Source organism: Microtus pennsylvanicus, chromosome 2, assembly GCF_037038515.1.
Source record: "Microtus pennsylvanicus isolate mMicPen1 chromosome 2, mMicPen1.hap1, whole genome shotgun sequence".
Taxonomy (NCBI): domain Eukaryota; kingdom Metazoa; phylum Chordata; class Mammalia; order Rodentia; family Cricetidae; genus Microtus; species Microtus pennsylvanicus.
This window is the reverse complement of record NC_134580.1, coordinates 131,522,195-131,544,317: the sequence shown is the minus strand read 5'-3', so window position 1 is coordinate 131,544,317 and position 22,123 is coordinate 131,522,195. Positions and strand designations below refer to the sequence as shown.

General features: G+C 42.9%; 1 protein-coding gene across 2 annotated transcripts in view; it reads right to left on the bottom strand.

The window, feature by feature from the left end:
* The window catches only part of Phf20 (PHD finger protein 20), a 115,829-nt gene that overhangs the window by 84,445 nt on the left and 9,261 nt on the right, over positions 1-22,123 (bottom strand). For both annotated transcript variants that reach the window (XM_075962734.1, XM_075962735.1), the window contains exon 2: positions 9,581-9,695. In XM_075962734.1, the coding sequence (XP_075818849.1) occupies positions 9,581-9,663 (83 nt within the window). In that variant the 5' untranslated portion in view covers positions 9,664-9,695. The remainder of the gene's footprint in view (positions 1-9,580; positions 9,696-22,123) is intronic.

Here is a 22,123-nt window from a genome sequence, read left to right as displayed (position 1 = left end):
GTGAGGATACAAGGCCCTTAGCTCTGAGATATCAGAGAACAAAGTAGATAGTTTACCTTCAGATGACTTGAAAACACATCAGATTCTCATCTTCTGCTAGTAACTGACTCCAGTCCCACAGCTGTGGGTGGGTGCCTCTGAGCCAGCACAACTCCCCGGCTGCTGGCCAGCTGCTGGCAGGCAGGGACCAAGGAGCACAGAGATAATAAGCAAGACTTCTGGAAGGGGAGGCTCTTCTGGTGGTAACTCTGTCTTGAGAACTCTCCCTCTCTACTCTGTCAACTCCATCTGCTACACAAAAGTTACAGGAGGCCATTGTTTTAGACTAAGCCACTGCATGAGGCTCCAACAGCCTGACCTTAACATCAAAATGGAGTCACTCACAGTAAAGTCCCAGGTCACCAAGATGGATCTAAGAAATCAAGATTAGAATTATAATAGTCAGATTTCCCACACAGACCAGTTTCAACTGGCACAATAATGAAGTTCTACAAGCCTTAATCCTAAAACAGAGATCTTAAGATGACGTGCATTGCATGAACCAGCTATTCTGCTGTCATGTCTCCCTGGTTGGCTTATGAAATGAACCAAGACACGCCCATGCATACCTTTAATTAATTCCAGCACTTGAAGCAAGGCAGAGGCACATGGACCTCTAAGAGTTCCAGGCTAGCCAGGGCTACAGAGTGAGTCCCTGTCTCAAAAAACAAGCATAAAAGTTTAAAGTAAATTTGTAATTTTGTCCAATTACACTCTTGCTTTATTTATTTATTTCTGTACTGGGGATTAAACCAAGAGCTCAAGCATTCTAGACAAGATCTCAACCATTGAGCCCTCTTCTGGCTTTTTGGGGTTTGGTTTGGTGATTATTACTGTTTTCTGAGAAAGAAATCCTGCTATGCAGCCCAGGCTACCTTGAGCTTCCCCTGTAGTCTAGGATGGCATTGAACCTCCCACCTCAGCCTCCTGGATGACTAGCTTCAGGGTTATGTGAATTCTTCAGGGGAGGCGGAGGGGGGGGGGCACTGTCAAGAATCTGTGTCAAAATTAATAGGTTACTGAAGTATAGTAGGTAGTTCACAACTGTAACCCTAGCACATAGGAAACTGAGTCAGGAGGGTGACTAGCCTAGTCCAGCCAGGGCAGTATAGGAAGAAAGGAAAGAAACAACAACTAAACTTATTTAAAAAACACACACTCCACCTGGCAGAAACCCTGCCATGAAGTTCACAGCACAACCACTTCCATCTACACCAAAGCATTCAAAGGCAATGATCTATGCAAACAATTAAATGTTGGGCCAAGGAACACTGTCAGAATGCATCTTGCAGATGTTAAAAAGTAGAAATCCAACCTACAATAAAAATCATAATACCCAGAACCCACAGTGTAGAAGGCGAGAAATGACTCCTACAAACTGTCGTCTGACCTCCCTATACATGTGCACACTCACAAGACAAAAAAGGTAATAAAATAGGGGATGGTCAGATGGCTCAGCAATTAAGCTTGGTGGTTGGCGGTTCTTCCAAAGGACCAAGGTTCTATTTCCAGCACCCACATGGCAGTTCACAACTATTTGAAACTCCAGTTCCAGGGGAGCTGACATTCTCACACAGGCACACATACAAGCAAAACACCAATATATATAAATAAATAAAAAATAACAAATAAATCCTTACGATATAATAAAATAATGATAATAAACTGCTGTGTGTGGTGATACACACCTTTAATCCCAGCCCTTGGGAGGGAGAGGCAGGCAGATCTCTGTGAGTTCCAGGCCAGTCAGAGCCACAGTGAAATTTTATCTCAAAAACAACAGCAACAGTAAACACTACCACACCAAAGGCAGGAGGATCACAGTGAGTTGGAAGGTAGCTTGGACTACAGTACAAGACCCTATCTCAGGATTGTCTGGAGGCATTACCATCCCTGACTTCAAACTCTATTACAGAGCTACAGTATTGAAAACAGCTTGGTATTGGCATAAAAACGGAGAAGTCGACCAATGGAATCGAATAGAAGACCCTGACTTTAACCCTAAAACCTATGAACACCTGATTTTCAATAAAGGAGCTAAAAGTATACAATGAAAAAAAGAGAGCATCTTCAACAAATTGTGCTGGCAAAACTGGATGTCAATCTGTAGAAGAATGAAAATAGATCCATATCTATCACCATGCACAAAACTCAAGTCCAAATGGATTAAAGACCTCAATATCAGTCCGAACACACTGAACCTGATAGAAGAGAAAGTGGGAAGTACTCTACAACACATGGGCACAGGAGACCACTTCCTACGTATAACCCCAGCAGCACAGACATTAAGGGCCTCATTGAATAAATGGGACCTTCTAAGACTGAGAAGCTTCTGTAAAGCAAAGGACACTGTCACTAAGACAAAAAGGCAACCCACTGACTGGGAAAAGATCTTCACCAACCCCGCAACTGACAAAGGTCTGATCTCCAAAATATATAAAGAACTCGAGAAACTAGACCGCAAAAGGCTAATCAACCCAAATATAAAATGGGGCACTGAGCTGAACAGAGAATTCTCAACAGAAGAACTTCAAATGGCCAAAAGACACTTAAGGTCATGCTCAACTTCCTTAGCGATCAGAGAAATGCAAATCAAGACAAATCAAGATACCATCTTACACCTGTCAGAATGGCTAAAATAAAAAAAACCAATGAGGGGGCTAGAGAGATGGCTCAGCGGTTAAGAGCATTGCCTGCTCTTCCAAAAGGTCCTGAGTTCAATTCCCAGCAACCACATGGTGGCTCACAACCATCTGTAATGAGGCCTGCAGGAAGAATACTGTATACATAATAAGCAAATAAATAAATATTTAAAAAAAAAAACAATGATAGCCTTTGCTGGAGAGGTTGTGGAGAAAGGGGTACACTCATCCATTGCTGGTGGGAATGCAAACTTGTGCAACCACTCTGGAAAGCAGTATGGCGGTTTCTCAGGAAATTCGGGATCAACCTACCCTTGGACCCAGCAATACCACTCTTGGGAATATACCCAAGAGAGGCCCTATCATACAACAAAAGTATATGCTCAACTATGTTCATAGCAGCATTGTTTGTAATAGCCAGAACCTGGAAACAACCTAGATGTCCTTCAATGGAAGAATGGATGAAGAAAGTATGGAATATATACATATTAGAGTATTACTCAGCAGTAAAAAACAAGGACTTCTTGAATTTTGCGTACAAATGGATGGAAATAGAAAACACTATCCTGAGTGAGGTAAGCCAGACCCAAAAAGAGGAACATGGGATGTACTCACTCATATTTGGTTTCTAGCCATAAATAAAGGACATTGAGCTTATAATTCGCGATCCTAGAGAAGCTAAATAAGAAGGTGAATTCAAAGACAAACATATAGGCATCCTCCTGAATATTAACCTTCATCAGGCGATGAAAGGAGACAGAAACAGAGACCCACATTGGAGCACCAGACAGAAATCTCAAGGTCCAAATCAGGAGCAGAAGGAGAGGGAGCACAAGCAAGGAACTCAGGACCGCAAGGGGTACACCCACACACTGAGACAATGGGGATGTTCTATCGGGAATTCACCAAGGCCAGCTGGCCTGGGTCTGGAAAAGCCTGGGATAAAACCGGACTTGCTGAACATAGCGGACAATGAGGACTACTGAGAACTCAAGAACAATGGCAATAGGTTTTTGATCCTACTGCACGTACTGGCTTTGGGGGAGCCTAAGCAGTTTGGATGCTCACCTTACTAAACCTGGATGGAGGTGGGTGGTCCTTGGACTTCCCACAGGTCAGGGAACCCTGATTGCTCTTAGAGCTGATGAGGGAGAGGGATTTGATCGGGGGAGGGGAGGGAAATGGGAGGTGGTGGTGGGGAAGAGGCAGAAATCCTAAATAAATAAATAGATAAATAAATAAATAAATAAAAGACCCTATCTCAAAAATTATTATGGTTGTATTTCCTTGCTAATATTAAAAAAAAAATCAGATACTGGGGCATGATCCTACCTAATCCACGGAACAATCAACTGGATTTCCTCATTCTGCCTATATGGAAACTTGAGACCAGGGAAATAAAGTAATTTAACCAAGGAAACTAAGCTAGTAATGGGAGCTAATTTTAGACCTGAATCCAGAGCACCTTGCTCTAAACAATAGCCATTTCTTACTGTACCTGACACAGCTATTTGTTTTTGTTTTTCAAGACAGGGTTTCTCTGTGTAGTCCTAGCTATCCTGGAACTAACGGATTTCACCTGCCTCTGCCTCTGGAGTGCTGGGATTAAAGTTGTACACCCGGCTACCAGACAGGAATTTTAAACAGTGTGATAAACCATAATCTGAAGCTCACAGGCTGTTCTACTGACTTGCTATTGACATTTGGAAGGGCAAAGAAGACAGTAAACTTATCTGGCATGATGCAAGGACTTAACTTTAAGTAGTCACCTGTACCCAAGCGACCTAGTCAACCAACTAACACCAGGTACAACACCCGCCCCCACTTCCTTAGCCTCTGCTTGTGTCCAAATGTTCAATTAAGCTTTACTCCCGGCTCCAGTCTGCCTTTTCCTGAGACCCTATGCTGTCTCTTGACACAGAACAGACTCCACTAAAAGCCCACTCCAGGCACCAGTGGCCCCTTAGTCTCCAACGGTCTCCTAGATAAGACCCAAAGCAAGCAAGAGAGCATTCTATTCACTGCCTGATATAAAGGTTGCTCTATTAAAAGCAAATAACTGGGTCTGGGAATTAGCTCAGCTGGTAGAGTGCTTGCCTAGAATGCACAAAACTCTGGGTTAGATCTTCCACTCAGCATAAACCAGACAGAATGGCCACGTTTATAATACCAGCACCTAGGGAGAATCACAAGTTCAGGACAGCCATAATTACACATTAGGACCTTGCTGGCAAAATAACAACAACAATAATAATAATAATTTAAAAATAAAAAAATAAAAAGGCCAACAGGATGGCTCAATAGATTAGTGCTGCCACCAAGCATGATGCCTGAGGTCCATTCACACAGTAGAGAGAAAGCACTCCTTCCAGCTATCCTTTGACTTATACACACAACAAATAAAAGAAATTGATTTTGTTTTGTTTTGTTTTTTGAGACATGGTTTCTCTGTGTAGTTTTGGTGCCTGTCCTGGAACTCACAATGTAGACCAGGTTGGCCTTGAACTCAGATTCACCTGCCTCTGCCTCCCAAGTGCTGGGATTAAAGATGTGCACCACCACTGCTGGACTTAGAACACTTCTTGTGACCTCCACAGGTTCCTGCACACATGTGTTGCACATATACACTCAGGTACACACATACACAAATAAAACAGAGCTGATTCAGCAGTTAGCAGAACTGGCTGCTCCTGCAGAGGACCCGCGGATTCCCAGCACCCACAGAGTGGCTCACAACTCTCTGTAACTCTGTTCCAAGGGATCCCACTCTCTTCTGACCTCCTTGGGCACCAGGCAGATATGTGGAACTCAAACAGACATGCAGCCAAAAAACTCATACACATAAAATAATACTTTAAAAATTTTAAAGATAGCTGGGCGGTGGTGGCGCATGCCTTTAATCCCAGCACTCGGGAGGCAGAGGCAGGCGGATCTCTGTGAGTTCTAGGCCAGCCTGGTCTACAAGAGCTAGTGCCAGGACAGGCTCCAAAGCTACAGAGAAACCCTGTCTCGAAAAACTAAAAAAAAAAAAATTTAAAGATAAATAAATATATACATATTTTTTTTTTTGGATTTTTCGAGACAGGGTTTCTCCGTAGCTTTTGGTTCCTGTCCTGGAACTAGCTCTTGTAAACCAGGTGGGCCTCGAACTCACTAAGATCCGCCTGCCTCTGCCTCCCGACCACCGCCGGCAAATGAATATATTTTTAAAGCAACAAATTCCAGAATTCATAAGGCTGAAGCAGAAGGATAAGACCTTGATTCAAAAAAAAAAAATTTAAGCAAATTAAACAAAAATGCATTTACTGATTCTGATAAGTAAATTATAATTAGCTTTATCTGTATCTAATTTTTTTTCAAATTAAAAATTAAAATGTTGCCAGGGTGGGAGGGTGGCACACACCTATAATCCCAGTACTCAGGAGGCAGAGACAGGAAGATCTCTGTGAGTTTAAGACCAGTTTGGCCTGTATTAAAAGAAAAAAAGGCTTCCTTTGATCCCTAATACTAACAGTAACATTTTTATTTTTGGGTTATTAGTTTATCAAGATAAGATCTCAGGTAGCTCGGGTTAGCTTTAAACACTGATGGATCCTCCTGTCTTAGCCTAAGTACTAGAAACACGGACATACATCATCACATCCAGTAAAAGCAGATCTTAAACAAATGTCAAAACTGGGGTTAGGCTGGGCAGTGGTGGCGCACGCCTTTAATCCCAGGACTCAGGAGGCAGAGGCAGGCGGATCTCTGTGAGTTCAAGACCAGCCTGGTCTACAGAGCTAGTTCCAGGACAGGCTCCAAAGCCACAGAGAAACCCTGTCTCGAAAAACCAAAAAGAAAAAGAAAAAAAAAACTGGGGTTAGAGTGGTTAAAAGCACAGGCTGCTCTTCCAGAGGACCTGGGTTCAATTCTCAGCATCCACACGGCAGTTCACAACTGTAACTCCTGTTCCAGGGGATCAAACAGCCTCACACAGTCATTCATTCATATATACATGCCAGAAAAAAACCTATGCTCATTTAAAAAAAAAAAAGCCAGAAATGGTAGTGAACATCTTTAATTCCAATACTGGGGAAACAGAGGAAGCCAGATCTCTGAGTTCTAGAGAAACTCTGTTTCAAACAAACAAATTAACAAATTGTGAAAACCAGAGTCAGCAAGATGGTTTAATTCATAAAAGCACTTGCTGCATCCCTCCCTCATGACCTGCGCTTCTCTGATCTTGCAGTAAAGGAAGTGACTCCCACAAGTTGTCCTCTGACCTCTGCAAATACACAGATGTGTACAGCAGACCTGAGCTTAGACACACACATAATAAAGAAAAAATAAATTCAAAAAATTGTACTGGTGCCGGGCGGTGGTGGTGCACGCCTTTAATCCCAGCACTTGGGAGGCAGAGGCAGGCGGATCTCTGTGAGTTTGAGACCAGCCTGGTCTACAAAAACTAGTTCCAGGTCAGGCTCCAAAACCACAGAGAAACCCTGTCTCAAAAAACCAAAAGAAAAAAAAAATTGTACTGGTTAGTTTTTTTTGTCAATCTGGAAAAAGGAACCTCAGTCAAAAATATTCCTCCAGGGGGCTGGAGAGGTGGCTCAGAGGTTAAGAGCATTGCCTGCTCTTCCAAAGGTCCTGAGTTCAATTCCCAGCAACCACATGGTGGCTCACAACCATCTGTAATGAGGTCTGGTGCCCTCTGCTGGCCAGCAGGCATACACACAGACAGAATATTGTATACATAATAAATAAATAAATAAATACTTAAAAAAACATATTCCTCCATCAGACTGGCCTCTTAGGCAAGTATGTGAGGGCGTTTCTTAATTAACAATTTATGTAGGACAATCCTACCCACTTAGGCCATGCCATCCCTGGGCAGGGTGTGTAAGAACGCAAACTAAGTAGCCTCTAGGAGCAAGCCAGTAAGCGGAGTTCCTCTGTGATCTCTGCTTCATCCAGTTCCTGACCAGTTCCTGATTCCAGGTTCTGGGTTCTCTCAGGAATATACTATGATCCAGACATGAAAGCCTTTCCTTTCTGAGTTTATCACAGCAGTAGAAAGCAAACAAACCAGAAACACGGGCTTGGAACAGAAGGAACAATTGTCTAATATGCACAAAGCCCTGGGTTCAATCTCCATTTATCCTTGGTGGCCAGAAAGGCTGGGAAAATGGTTCAGTGAGAAAGGACTTGCTATACAAACATGAGAGCTGAGTTTGAATCCCCAGTACTAGGCACGGCACCCATTACTTGGAGAGGGGAAAGAGACAGGCAGATCATGGTGCCTCCCTGGCCAGTCAGTTGAATCAAAATAACAAGATCCAAGTTCAGTGAGTGACTGTCTCAAAAATAAGGTGGGCAGTGTTAGAGGAATCCATTTAATCTTCTTCCCACATGCATATATGGCAAATGACCACCATAAGCAAATGCCCTTGAAAACATGCACTTACATGCAGACACTACCCACACAAAAAATACATAAGTAGCTGAAACCAATATTTAAAAAAATTATAGAATTAGTAATTCTGTCCACAACCAGTATAAATGCAACCAAACTACATTTTCTTTTATTTCTGAGGTAGTAGGGACTGAACTGAGGGCCTCACCTATACCAAACAAGCATTCTCTCACTAAATTCACTCTCCAGTGCCAGGGTCTTCGATCCTAATAGCATGGACAGTTTCTGGCCAAGTCTTTTCCTTTGACTCTCCTACACCACAGAAGTCAGTCGGTCTATTCTGAGATGACTATCACAAGAGCTAAAGCTCTTCATTACAAACACTCAAAAGGTTTATGTTCTGAAACTTCTGTGCTTTGGAGCACTAAGAAATAACCAAATTCTAGGATGCCCTCAACTACAACTATCTTTGTAGCAGTCCTGTTTTTCTTTTTCTTCTTTTCAGGCAGGGTTTCACATAATTATAGCTTGCCTCAAATTCACTATGCAGCAGTTAAAATAACCTTGAACCTCTGATACCCATGCCTCTACTTCTCCACCTCTATTTATTCAGTGATGGGAATCAAAGCCAGGACTTTGTGCATGCTAGACAACTCTACCAACTGAACTTGAATCTTAGCTGGTTAGTTTGGATTTTTTGGGTCAGGATTTCACTCTGTAGTTTATGTTGACCTGGAACTCTTTATGCCAAGCTCTATACCAGTTCTCAGTAATCTTTCTACCTTAGCCTCCCAGCTATTGAGATTACAGGTATATGCCACCAAACCCAGGTATGTTTAATTTTGAAGACTGCTCTCCAAATATTCAATATGACTCTTAAAATAATCCCCAGATGCCAACATTATCAGTGACCACATTTATAGAATATTCAAAGTATCTGACAGCCAGAGGACAAAAGGCAATTAAAGCCAGTCAGTCACAGTTGCAGGGACCTGTAATTCCAGCATTTAGGAGGCTCCTCTATCAATTCAAGGTCAGCCTTAGTTACTAGACACCTTGTCACACAAAACAAACAAAATTCAGCAATGCAATCAAAACCCTCAGCATCTCAATCTAATTATCCTGAAGGGAGACCCACACCATCCCCAGGAAACAAGAGGGGCTGTGATGACATGGGTGCTGTCCCCATCCATCTCTCATCTCCATCTGCCTTTTGCTCCTCTTTCAGACAGGTAGCCAGGAGCGAGAAAGCTTTTCTTCCCAGGGCAATCCATGATCCACTTTCCCGTAACTCTTCATCAAACAGAAAAAGGGGGGAACAAGTGTGACCCAGGGATCCCCCTATCAAAGAGAAAGGACAGACCTGTTTTCTAAACTTAAGTTTCCCTGCATCTTCCGAGACTGAAGAAGCCAGAGAACACACACCACAGCACCGCTCCAGCGGTGCTGGTGAGACACCCTCCATCAAATGCTTTAATTAGTAGGACAAAAAACATAAAAGTACCAGTTCTTTAACCGGTCCCGAGCTTCCAACTGGGCTCCCACTTCAAAGCTGATTCCTCGTCTGTTAGGTGGATGCTTTGTCATTTTCAGTCATCAACAGGGCTGCTTTTGTTCTCCTGAAAAAAACAATTAAATATTGATGAAACTTGGGGAAGTCTGCCCAGCGTGTAGCATCACCACCACAAATTTAAAAAAAAAAAAAACCAAGCAGGCATTATTCAAAATACCAAGCCCCCTTCTATCGGTGCCCCCACTAGCAGCACTCCTCCACCGTGTCCACCGTGGGCAGCCAGTGAGCTCTGAAAACTCGGAGGGCTCTCTCAGCGAGGATTCTAAGGCTCACCTCTGATGCTCTTGTGATCGAGTTCAACTACTCAATGACACATTCAACAAATATTTATTCAGAAATTTAGTCAAGACCTAAAGGCCAACAGTTCTTACCCTCAAGGAGCCTTCATATTAAAATGTAGCCAATAAAAAGAAGTCAGTTCAAGCTGCAATTGCTATAAAAAGTAAAGTGCTACAAAGGAAGCAAATGTAAGCTGAGATATGAGGCAATAATGGAGGCTTGGGCTGTAGTGCTGGCTCCCTGGAGGCTGAAAGAGGACCCCTGATGCCAACCCTGAACAACAAAGCAAGAATGAAAGCTGGCACCCAACCCTACTTTTGGAAAAGTAGACAACGAGTTACAGGGCTGAGGACATAGCTCAGCTGGTAGAGTGCTGACCTAGCACGCATAAGGCCCTATGTTGGATTCCCAGCACCCAATAAAGCCAAGAATGGTGGCCCGCCTATACTCAAAGCAAATAAAGGCAGAGGGTTAGTATTCCTCCCTTGTCAATCTTTCACTCTCAAAAGGTTTCCTTACTTTTCTTAAATAAATCTGTTTCTGGGCTGGAAAGATGGCTCAGAGGTTAAGAGCACTGGCTGCTCTTGCAGAGGTCCTGAGTTCAATTCCCAGCAACCACATGGTGGCTCAGAACCCTCTATAAAGAGATCTGGTACCCTCTTCTGGCATGCATTCATACATGCAGGCAGGACACCGTATACATAATAAATAAATCTTTTTTTTTTTTTTTTTTTTTGGTTTTTCGAGACAGGGTTTCTCTGTGGCTTTGGAGCCTGTCCTGGAACTAGCTCTGTAGACCAGGCTGGTCTCGAACTCACAGAGATCCACCTGCCTCTAATAAATAAATCTTTTAAAAAATAAATAAATAAATCTGTTCCTTTCCAGGGCTGGAAAGATGGCTCAGTGGTTAAGGCCAATGGCTGCTCTTTCAGAGGACCTGAGGTCAATTTCCAGCACCCATATGGCAGGCAGCTCATATCCTTCTGTAACTCAGGTTTCAGAGACCCCCAACACCCTCTTCTGGCTTCTGCAAGAACCAAGCACGTACACAGTACACAGACATACATTCAAACAAAACACTGATACACATAAAATAAACTCTATTTTTCTTGCTCAAAAAAAAAAAGTTCCTGGTCATCCTCTTACCTAGGGAGTTTGTAGCCAGCCTTAGCTACAAGAGACCTTACCATAAAAAGAACAAGGAAAAAGAAACAGAGAGTCCTAGAGCTGCATGCACACCTCATCAAGTACTAAAGCACTTGCCTTGTATTTGCTACACAAGGTCGGGGTCAGGGTAGTGCGCACCTTTAATCCAACACTCCAGAAGAAGAGGCAGGTAGGTCTCTGTGAGTTCCAGGGCAGTCATTACTACACAGTGAGAGTCAAATAAATATAAATAAAGTGATCTCAAGTAACTAAATAAACCTGAGCATGGTGATATGCTGTGGAATATTCCTTTACACTGTATGGATATATGTGGCTATGATTGCTTTAATAAAGACACTGACTGGCCAATAGCTGAGGCAGGAGAGTCAGACTAGGAGAATTCTGAGACGAAGGACTCTGGAGTCACCAGCAGATGCAGAGAGAAGCAAGATGAACATGCTGTACTGAGAGAAGGCATGAGCTATAGGATAAGCATTTATAATTAATATTAAGCATCCATGTTGGCTACCTGGGAGTGGCCTGAGAGACAGAAACTTTGGCCTACAGTAGTTTATGCCTTTAATCGCAGCACTCCAGAGCAGGGGGATCTCTGGACTCAAGACCAGCGTAGTCCACAGAGTGAGTTCTAGAACAGCCAGGTCTACACAGAGAACCCTGTCTCACAAACCATCTAAATGAAGCAGGACAATGGTGGCACATGCCTTTAATTCCAGCACTTGGGAGGCAGAAGCAGACCAAACTGTGAGTTCAAAGCCAGCCTGATCTATAGAGTGAATTTTGTGTAACAGTCAGGGCTATTACACAAAGAAACCATGTCTTGAAAAACCGAACAACAACAACAAAAACTAAATAAATAGGCCAGGCGGTGGTGGCGCATGCCTTTAATCCCAGCACTCGGGAGGCAGAGGCAGGCGGATTTCTGGGAGTTCGAGGCCAGCCTGGTCTACAAGAGCTAGTTCCGGAACAGGCACCAAAGCTACAGAGAAACCCTGTCTCGAAAAACAAAACAAAAAAAAAAAAAAAAAAAAAAACTAAATAAATGAAAAGGAGGAGGGCCTGATTAACATGCTGTTCTGCTGTTCTTTCAGAGGACCAAAGTTCAGTTCCCAACATCAGACAGATCACAATCACCTGTATCCCCAGCTCCAGGAGATCCAACGCCCTCCTCTAGCTTCCACAGGCACCAACATACACACATACATAAAAATTAATCCTTAAAAAAAAAGGCAAGCCAGGCATTCTGGCACCCACCAAAATCCCAGTTCTCAAGAAGCTGAGGTAGAAGGAACACAAAGAATATTATGCCAGCTTGATCTATCTCATGAGTCCAGTTTAACTAAACTTTAATCCCAGCACTCTAGAGGCAGAGGCAGGCTGATATCTGTGAATTTCAAGACAGCCAGAGCTACAGAGACCAATTTATTATATCTCAAAAAGAGTAAATAAATAAAGGAGTTCAAGGTTAAGCTCAACTACATTTCAACTTCCAGTTCTAGGCCAGACTTGACTAAATGAATTCTATAGTGCACAAGGCCCTGTATTCAATTCCCAGCACAGCAAAAGAAAAAGAGTAGGCCATCAAGTCTGGTGTATTAACACATGTGTGAAATCAAAGGAAGGCAGAGGCAGGAGTATCACTGAAAGTTCAATACCAGCCAAGACTACATTGTGAAGGCCCGTCTCAGAGAAAAATAAATAAATAATAATATAGGCATAAAGCAGAAACTGATGAATGAAGATGATCAAATTATTTCCAGGGGCTCCTGAAAAGTCTCCATGGTGTTGAACAGTCGAGGGCCAGGTATGGTGGTAAATAACTGTAATCCCAGCATTGGAGAGGCAGAGCCAAGGAATCTATGTGAGTTTCAGGCCCACCTGGTGGTGGTGAGGTGGTGCACGCCTTTAATCCCAGGAGGCGGCAGAGACTAGAGGATCTCTATGTGTTTGAGATCACCCTGGTCTATAGAGCGAGTTTCAGAACAGGCTCCAAAGCCACCGAGAAACTCTGTCTCGAAAAACCAAAAAAAAAAAAAAAATACTCCTTACATTCAAACTCTCTAAAACAGGAACCCACTGGTCCAAAGGAGACAAGGAGTCCAGTTTATTTACTTAGACACAGTGCTCTTTCAATGCCCTGAGTCAACAGTAATGAAAGCTTTAATACACATTGTGGCACACAGTTCAAAGAAAGAAATAACTATAGCCCATTAGGACAAAGAGCCAACTTCCTTTGTTAACAAAGATTGTTCTGACTAAGGACAAAAAGGTTAAAAAAAAAAAAGCATGCTAAAAATGAATTATAGTGAGTGACAGGGGAAGACACAAAGATCCAATAAGTGTGTGATTTATGCCCACATAAGTACCCTAAATTAAAGGAAATGCAAATCAAAAATCAAAACAACAATTTTACTTTTGGGGACAGGGTCTCTCTGTAGCCCAAACTGGTTTGGAACTTGCTATGACTGTACAACTCAAAACTATATATATCAAACTCAAAAGCAATCCTCCTGCCTCAGTCTCTCAAATGCTGAAATTACAGGCACAAGCTGTCATAACTAGGACTTTGTACAAATGTTTTCTTTTGCTGTCGTACAAATTTTTAAATGCAAGATTTATTTGTGAACTGGATGTCTCTGTAGGTAAACTTGCCACTAAGCCTGAGGACCTGAGTTTAATACCAAAAACTCATATGGTAGAAGGAAAGAACAAACTCTCATAAGCTTTCCTCTGACCTCCACATAGATAGTATAAAGCTTTAGGGGCTGGAGAGATGGCTTAGCAGTTGGGAGAACTGGCTGTTCTTCTAGAGGACCCAAGTTCAGTTCCCAGCACCCACATGTCAGCTCACAACTGTTTATAACTCCAAGATCTGACACCCTCACATAGACATACATCCACACCAATGCATATAAAATAAAAATAAATAATTTTTAAAAAATTAAAGAACTTCATACTTATACTATGTTACTGGACCTTCAAAACCAGGTAATACAATTAAGACTAAATTTTTTGTTCCCATGATACTGAAGTGAGACACAATTGCAGAAAAGATGAAGCATTCCAGGCACGAACAGCTTATGCAAGGTTATTGGAAACTATACAAGGGGGGTGGAGAGATGGCTCAGCGGTTAAGAGCATTGCCAGCTCTTCCAAAGGTCCTGAGAATTCAATTCCCAGCAACCACATGGTGGCTCACAACCATCTGTAATGAGGTCTGGTCCCCCTTCTGGCCTGCAGGCATGCATGCAGACAGAATATTGTATGCATAATAAATTAAAAAGAAAAGAAAAAATAGGAAAACTATACAAGGCAGAGCTGGAGAGACAGAGAAGAGTACTTGTCGCTCTTGCAGAGGACCTGAGTTCAGTTCCCCACACCTACAACTGGGCAGCTCATGATAGCCAGGGAATTTGATGCCTTCTTCTGGCCTCTGTGGGTATCTACACACAAGAGACATACTCACATAGGCACACATATCCATAAATAAAAATCGACATGAATCTAACAAAAAAAAATATCCAAGCACGAGAAACCCCTGTTATCAAAAATAAGATTACCCTAGAAGCAGATGTGTTTGTGCTTATATTCATAGAGGCAAAATTGGAATAAAGGCATATAAAGCCCCTGAAGTCTTTCAAAGGCTGTGCCAGCATTATCACACCTTTTACAACAAGCAGAAATACTTAAGTTTTCAGAAAGGATCAAAGCTACTGTGGGTCCTGTGGAGAGGAAAGTGAAACATAGCTGTAGCCTTCTTTTAATCCTCAAGCTGGAAGGCAAGGGCACGCTGTGAAGATGCTTAGAATCTGACTATCACTTCCATCAGAAGACTACACAACCCAGAACACAAGAAACCAAGAGTCTCTTACAGCTGGGCAGTGGTGGCGCACGCCTTTATTCCCAGCACTCAGGAGGCAGAGGCAGATGGATCTCTGTGAGTTTGAGGCCAGCCTGGTCTACAAGAGTTAGTTCTAGGACAGCCTCCAAAACTATAAAGAAACCCTGTCTCAAAAAACAAAACACAAACAAACAAACAAACAAACAGTCTCTTACATCCAGTTCTGGAGAAATCTAAAATAATGCTCACATTTAGGAACTGAGTATTTTTTCATTTAAAAATTTTTACTAAAAAAAAAATTTACTACACTTTTATTTATTGTGTGTGTGTCTATGTGTGGGCCCATGTGCCACAGTATCCATGTGGAAGTCAGAAGGAAAGTGGTGGGAAGTTTCCAATACAGAAGGAAAATTAAGGACATTCTAGGACATTCACATAGCAAGAAGCTGACCCCAGAATTATTTAGTTTTTTTTTTTTTAATTATTTAGTCTTTTTAAAGAAGGGTTTTACTATGTAGCCCTAGCTGGCCTAGAACTCACTTTTTAAATTGCTTACCTCTGCCTCCCAAGTGTTGTCCAGATCCATAATTACTACTCCAATTGTGTTTATGAGCTACCTCCTCAGGCCTTCCTTCCTGTTTTCTATCTATGGCACTAATGGCCTCTATCCTGGGCGTTGTGAAAATCAGACCAGAAAAGTCTCTAAGGTCCCATTAAAATGCCTAGCACACGTCTGAGGGACATGGCATAGGATGTATGCTTTGGCAAGCATGGCTATGAGTTTCATTCCCAGTTAAAAAGATAAAATAAAAGCCAGACTCCATGAAGCAAGCCTGAGAGATGGAGACAGAGCTTCAAGCTCATCCTCCACTGCATAGTAAGTCTGAGGCAAGTCTGTGCCACAAATAAATACATCCAAAGCTATTCCCAACAAGTGGTTTCAGGAAGGGCTCTTTCACACTAAAAGAGCTCCATTAGTCTATTAAATTTGACAGGATAAAGACAGGAGAGATGAAGACAGGGAGGGGAGAGAGAGTTTAGTTCTGTCTTGTGGATTGTTTTCTGTTTTAGACATATGGATGTCTTACCTATGCACACACGCATGTATGGTACCCACAGAAGCCAGAAGAGTTGAGTCCCTTAGAATTGGGGTTACAGATGGTTGTGAGCCCCCATGTGGGTACAGGGAATCAAATGCAGGTCCTCTGGAGGAGGGGTCAGTGCTCTTAACTGCTCAGTCATCTACCCAGCTGTGTGTGTGTGTGTGTGTAAGTATATGTATGTGTATGTTTTAAAAGACTTTCTTTTATGTAAGTATCTTTCTTATATGTATGTTTGTGTATTACAAGCATGCCTGGTGCCTGTGGAAGTTAAAAGGGATGTTGGATCCCCTAGAACTAGAATTTCAGAGAGTTGTTAACTGCTGTGTGGGTGCTAGTTGAACCCAAACAAGGGTTCTTAACCACTCAACTACCTCTCCAGTTCCCAAGAGGACTGTGGGGTTTTTTATATAAGATTTTTCTTTACATGTATGAGTATTTTGCCTGTATGTACATGTGTACCACCTGTATACACTGCCCACAGAGTCATCTCATCACACACATATGGACCTAGAGTTACAGAGGTTTCAAGTCTTCGGACATGGGTTCTGAAAACTGACCCCAAGTCTTCTGCAACAGTAGTAAATGCTCTTCACCACTGAGCCAGCCATCTCTCCAGCCTTAGAAAAAAAAGGGTTTTACTTGGGGGAGGAGTATTTTGTTTTTCGAGACAGAGTTTCTCTGTAGCTTTGGAACCTCTCCTGGAACTCACTCTGTAAACCAAGCTAGCCTCGAACTCACATGATCTAGATCTGCCTGCCTCTAGAGTGCTGGGATTAATTGCATGTGCAACCAACACCAGGCCAATAATAGAGGTTTTAAAAATGCTTTCTAGCTGGGCAGTGGTCGTGCACGCCTCTAATCCCAGACTCAAGAGGCAAAGACAGGCAGATCTCTTTGAGTTCAAGGCCAGCCTGGTCTACAAAGTGAGTTCCAGGACAGCCAGAGCTACACAGAGAAATCGTCTTGAGAAAAACAAAAACAAAACAACAACAACAACAAAAAGCTTTCTGGTGCCTTTGGGATAGCTCATTGGGTAAAAGCACTTGATGAACAATGCAAATCTGACAAGCTGACTTCTATTCCTGCATCTACGTAAAGACGGAAGGAGAGAACTGACGCTACAAAAGTTGTCCTCTGCCAGGCAGTGGTGGCGCACTCCTTTAATCCCAGAACTCGGGAGGCAGAGGCAGGCGGATCTCTGTGAGTTCGAGGTCAGCCTGGTCTATAAAGGGAGTTCCAGGACAGGCTCCAAAGCTACAGAGAAACCCTGTCTCAAAAAACCAAAAAAAAAAAAAAAAAATTTGTCCTCTGATCTCCATACGGGTGCCATAGCACACAGCCCACCCCAACCCACCCATGAATCCTACACATATAATAATAAATAAAATAAGGTACACCTGACACAAGAAGGTTGCCCCAAGTTTCAGGTAACCTGAAGTACACAGTGAAACACTGATTGGAAATCAACAAAAAATGCATTCTGAGAACCCAAGCTTTTCTTTTATAATTAAATGGGTTGAGTTTACTCATGCCACATTACTGAGAATGAGCTGGTTGAATCAGTAGAACTTTCCAGAATCAGTGGGAGAACCTGGTTCTATGACCTCTAGCCTATTACTCAGCCTCACTAAGGGAACATCTTACCCTCACAGTCCCGCCTCCCCCTTCCCGGACATCACTGTGCAGGAAGGCCTCCAGCCTGACACAGGCAGTGCCCTGAACTCCTTTCTCCCACCTTTCCTTTCTTGTGTTTTTCTTTCTTTTTTGCAACAAGGTCTTATTCTATAGCCAAACTCCTGCCTCAGTTTTCAAGTGGCCAAGATTAAACATCCGGCACTATTCCATTTTCTGGTCACCATTCTGTAGGCCCTACTGTAAGGTTTCTTCATTACCAAGGGGTACCCAATTAAGGACCCCCACTTTTGTAATTTTTTTTATTATTTCTTAGATGGAATCTCCTGTAGCTGAGGATGTCCTTGAACCCGGACCCTCCTGCTGCCTCTATCTCCTGACGGCTGTGATTATACATGAACACAAACATGTATATACATCCCACATACATACAAGCAGGGAGGGCTTGGTAACTTGGGAGGTGGAGGCAGGAGACTCAGTCTGAGGCCAGTTCTGAGTAAAGAGGGACAGTCTAGTCTCTGGAAGCCAGGCTGGGCTGTATGAGAACCAAGAACTGAACTTAGTCTGACTCCAGATAACAACTACATGCCAAACCAAACGGGTCTCCAAAGATGGGAGCTGGAAAGCAGGGAAGGAGGGAAGTCTATCTAATCAGTTATGAGCCAGGACTCTGCAATAGGGTAGCCCAGGTTGGGATCACATAATGCTGAGCAAGCTATTTTGTCCCTAAGCCTCAGGCTCCTCCCCTAAAATATGGCGTATCGAAACCTAGTGTGTACCTTCACACAGGTTTACAAAAGCCTGACTCACAATAAGCTGTCAAGACTATTGATCTTGCAGCTCTTAACCCTACTAATCCAGACTGCTTATAGTTCCAACCTCTAGAACCTTTGTAGAAAAGCCCCCCTGGTTCATTAGACTTGGGTACAGTCATCAGTATCAGTACCTCTCAACAAGGTATCAGTTCTATACCCTCCCGTGACATCTGACCTGCTCAATCACAACTCAATACTGGTTTCAGCTGAACTCTTCCAGAAGGTAAGGAACTCTTGTTTGTTTGTTTTGCTTTGCTCTGTTTTTTGAGACAGGATTTCTCTGTAGCTTTGGAGCCTGACCTGGCACTCGCTCTGTAGACCAGGATGGCCTTGAACTCACAGAGATCCGCCTGCCTCAGCCTCCTGAGGGCTGGGATTAAAGGCGTGTGCCACCACCAGCTGGCAGGTAAGGAACTCTTAATGGGCACCCTAGCATCTAACAAGCAGTGACGTCATGTGAAATACACTTGTTATGAGATGACCTCAGCTTCCTCAGAAGGAAAGTGGAACAAGGTCAAGATTAAAGGACTTCATTGTGCTAAAACTCTGAAAAGCAAAAAAAAAAAAAAAAAAAAAAGAGCAAAAAAGTTCTACATAGAAACAAAACATATGAACCATTAATTATTAATACCCTTTGGGGACACAGGGAAGATGGCAAAACCTAAGGAATACAGCACCTGAAAAGAGGCCATTATTTTGTCCCTGAGGTCTGCTACCTTTTGAACTTTTTTCTTAGGCTCTAGGGACTTCAGCCTGCAAGCCACTCCACTGTATAGAGACTGCAGACTAGAGGTCTGGAGTGAGACCTGGTTTTGGGATTTGGGGGGAGGGGGGTGTTGCTGTTTTGTTTTTTAGTTTTGGTTGATTAGTTTTGTGTAGTGTGCCTCCTCCCCCCCCCCCGCAAAGACGGATCACTTTGTGGCCCTAACTAGCCTACATTGACCAGGCTGGTTTTGAACTCACAGAAATCTACCTGCCTCTATCTAGCCTCCCAAATAATGGAATTACAGGCATGAGCACCACACTTATAGTGAGTTTTTTGTAGATTCTTTTTCTTTTCTCCCCCTATTTCCTTTTATTGCGATAAAGTTTCACTCTGTAGCCCAGATTAGCTCCTGAAGCAATCCTCTTGCCTTAGCCTTCTAAATATTAGGTTTATAGGCATGAGTCACCATAACCTGGCTATATTTGTGTTCTTTCTGAAAGTCATAGGAAAACACAGCTAAACTAAGTTTTTCCAATAAGCAGCCCTTTCGTTGCTTACAGAATGTTAAAACACATTATTTAATAGACAACTAATTCTCTCTTTTTTTAATCTCTCTCTTTTGATTTTTCAAGATACGGTTTCTCTGTGTAACAGCTCTGCCTGTCCTGGTCCTAGCTCTGTAGACCAGGCTGACCTCAAACTCAGAGACCCACCTGCCTCTGCCTCCTGAGAGCTGGGATTAAAGGCATGAGACACCACCACCCGGCTTCTCCTCCCATTTTATATACCTCTCTAAGGCTGGGATTAAAGGCATGCACCAATACTGCCCGGTTTCTATGGTAAACTAGAGTGGCTACTGGGATTAAAGGTGTGTGTCACCACTGTCCGGTCTGTAAGGCTGATCAGTGTGGCTGTTTTACTCTCTGAACTTCAGGCAAGCTTTATTTATTAAAATACCAATGAAATATCACTACACCTAGGTATTTCAATTAAGTGTGTACCTACAGAAGAAAGGTAACTTAATCTACCCAACTGTAGACACACACACCACGACACTGTCTTTTTAAGACAGGGTCTCACTATGCAGCCCTGGCTGGCCTGGACTCCCTATGGAGGGAGACCAGACTGACCTCAAATTCAGAGCCTCCATCCTGAGTGCTACTATTAAAGGTGTAGTAGAATTAAAGAATAGACCTTTTTCATGTAGGAAAGAGACCTCCAAAATCACATTCTTCTCCTAGAAAAGACATTCAAACACACTCCCCACGGATACCTAGGAGTTGGCCTGAATTCCTAGGATTATGTTCCCTCAAGGAACAAAGGCCTCAGTTTAAAGTCTTCCCCCAACAGAACTTCTGAGTCCTTTTCCAAAGACCACTGACTCAAGCACCACCTCCCTTTCCCACACCCTCCTATTTAAGCTTGGTGACTAACACCAGACTCTTACATTTTACAAGACCTCTGAAAGCTCAGTAGTTCCATTTGGCCAAATAACCAAGGTCCAACTGGAGAGACTCAGGCAAAGATCCAACAAAGCTATTAACGTTATTCCAAATAAAGGTTTTGATTTTGATGAGGTTACCTCCCTGTTAGTCAACAACAGACAAAATAGGGGCAGTCCCTGAGAAAGCAACCCAAAAGCAGCACCCCTCCTTTCTCTAAGCTTGCAACCGATCAAAATTGAGTGGCTAGCTAAATAAGACACACACACATGTAATCCCAGTACTCTGAAGGCTGAAGAAGGATTACACAGCCAGAGTTACACAAAACCCATCTCAAACAAAAAAAGGCTAAGACTAGGAGCTGGAGAGTGCTAGCAGCCAGTATTCTTCCCGGTGTTCTTCCAGAGGACCTCCGATCAACTCCCAACACCAACATAACAACTCACAGCCGTCTGTAACTCCAGTTCCAGGGGATTTAACACCCTCTTTTGGCCTCCACGAGTACTGCGTGTACATGACACACATATAGATAGATGCAGGCAAAACACCCACATATAAAACATAAAAACCAATCCAGGCAGTGGTGCATGCCTTTAATCCCAGCACTCGGGAGGCAGAGGCAGGCGGATCTCTGTGAGTTCGATACCAGCCTGGTCTACAGGAGCTAGTTCCAGGACAGGCTCCAAAGCTGCACAGAGAAACCCTGTCTCAAAAAAAAAAAAAAAAAAAAAAAAAAATTTTTTTTGATTTAAGGTGGGGCACTGAACATGTTAGCACACACCACACTAATCCCTACACTTGAAGACAGAGACAGACAGGAGAAGCTCTGTAAATTTAAGGCCAGTCTATAGTACGTTCCAGTATAGGAAGAGCTATATAGTGATCCCTTATCTCAGAAAAAAACAAATAAATAATTAACACGGCCGGGCGATGGTGGCGCACGCCTTTAATCCCAGCACTCGGGAGGCAGAGGCAGGCGGATCTCTGTGAGTTCGAGACCAGCCTGGTCTACAGAGCTAGTTCCAGGACAGGCTCCAAAGCCACAGAGAAACCCTGTCTTGAAAAACCAAAAATAATAATAATAATAATAATAAATAAATAAATAACACATAAATAAAATTATTTTCTAATTTAAAAAAACTTTTAAAGTGATAGAACACTTACCAAGAATGAGAGCATCCTAGGGTCCAGCCCCAGGACCATCAATTATTATATATACAGATACAGATATCTTCCCCATACGCCTCCCTAAGAAGCAAGGGCACTAAATCAGTAGATCAAATGCACCTTGAAAGCCAGGCAGTAGTGGCGCACGCCTTTAATCCCAGCACTCAGGAGGCAGAGGCAGTCAGATCTTTGTGAGTTCGAGGCCAGCCTGATCTACAAGAGCTAATTACAGGACAGGCTCCAAAGCTACAGAGAAACCCTGTCTTGAAAAACAAAAAAATGCACCTTCAAGTACTGATTTCCAGACCCCATAAGTAATGGTTAT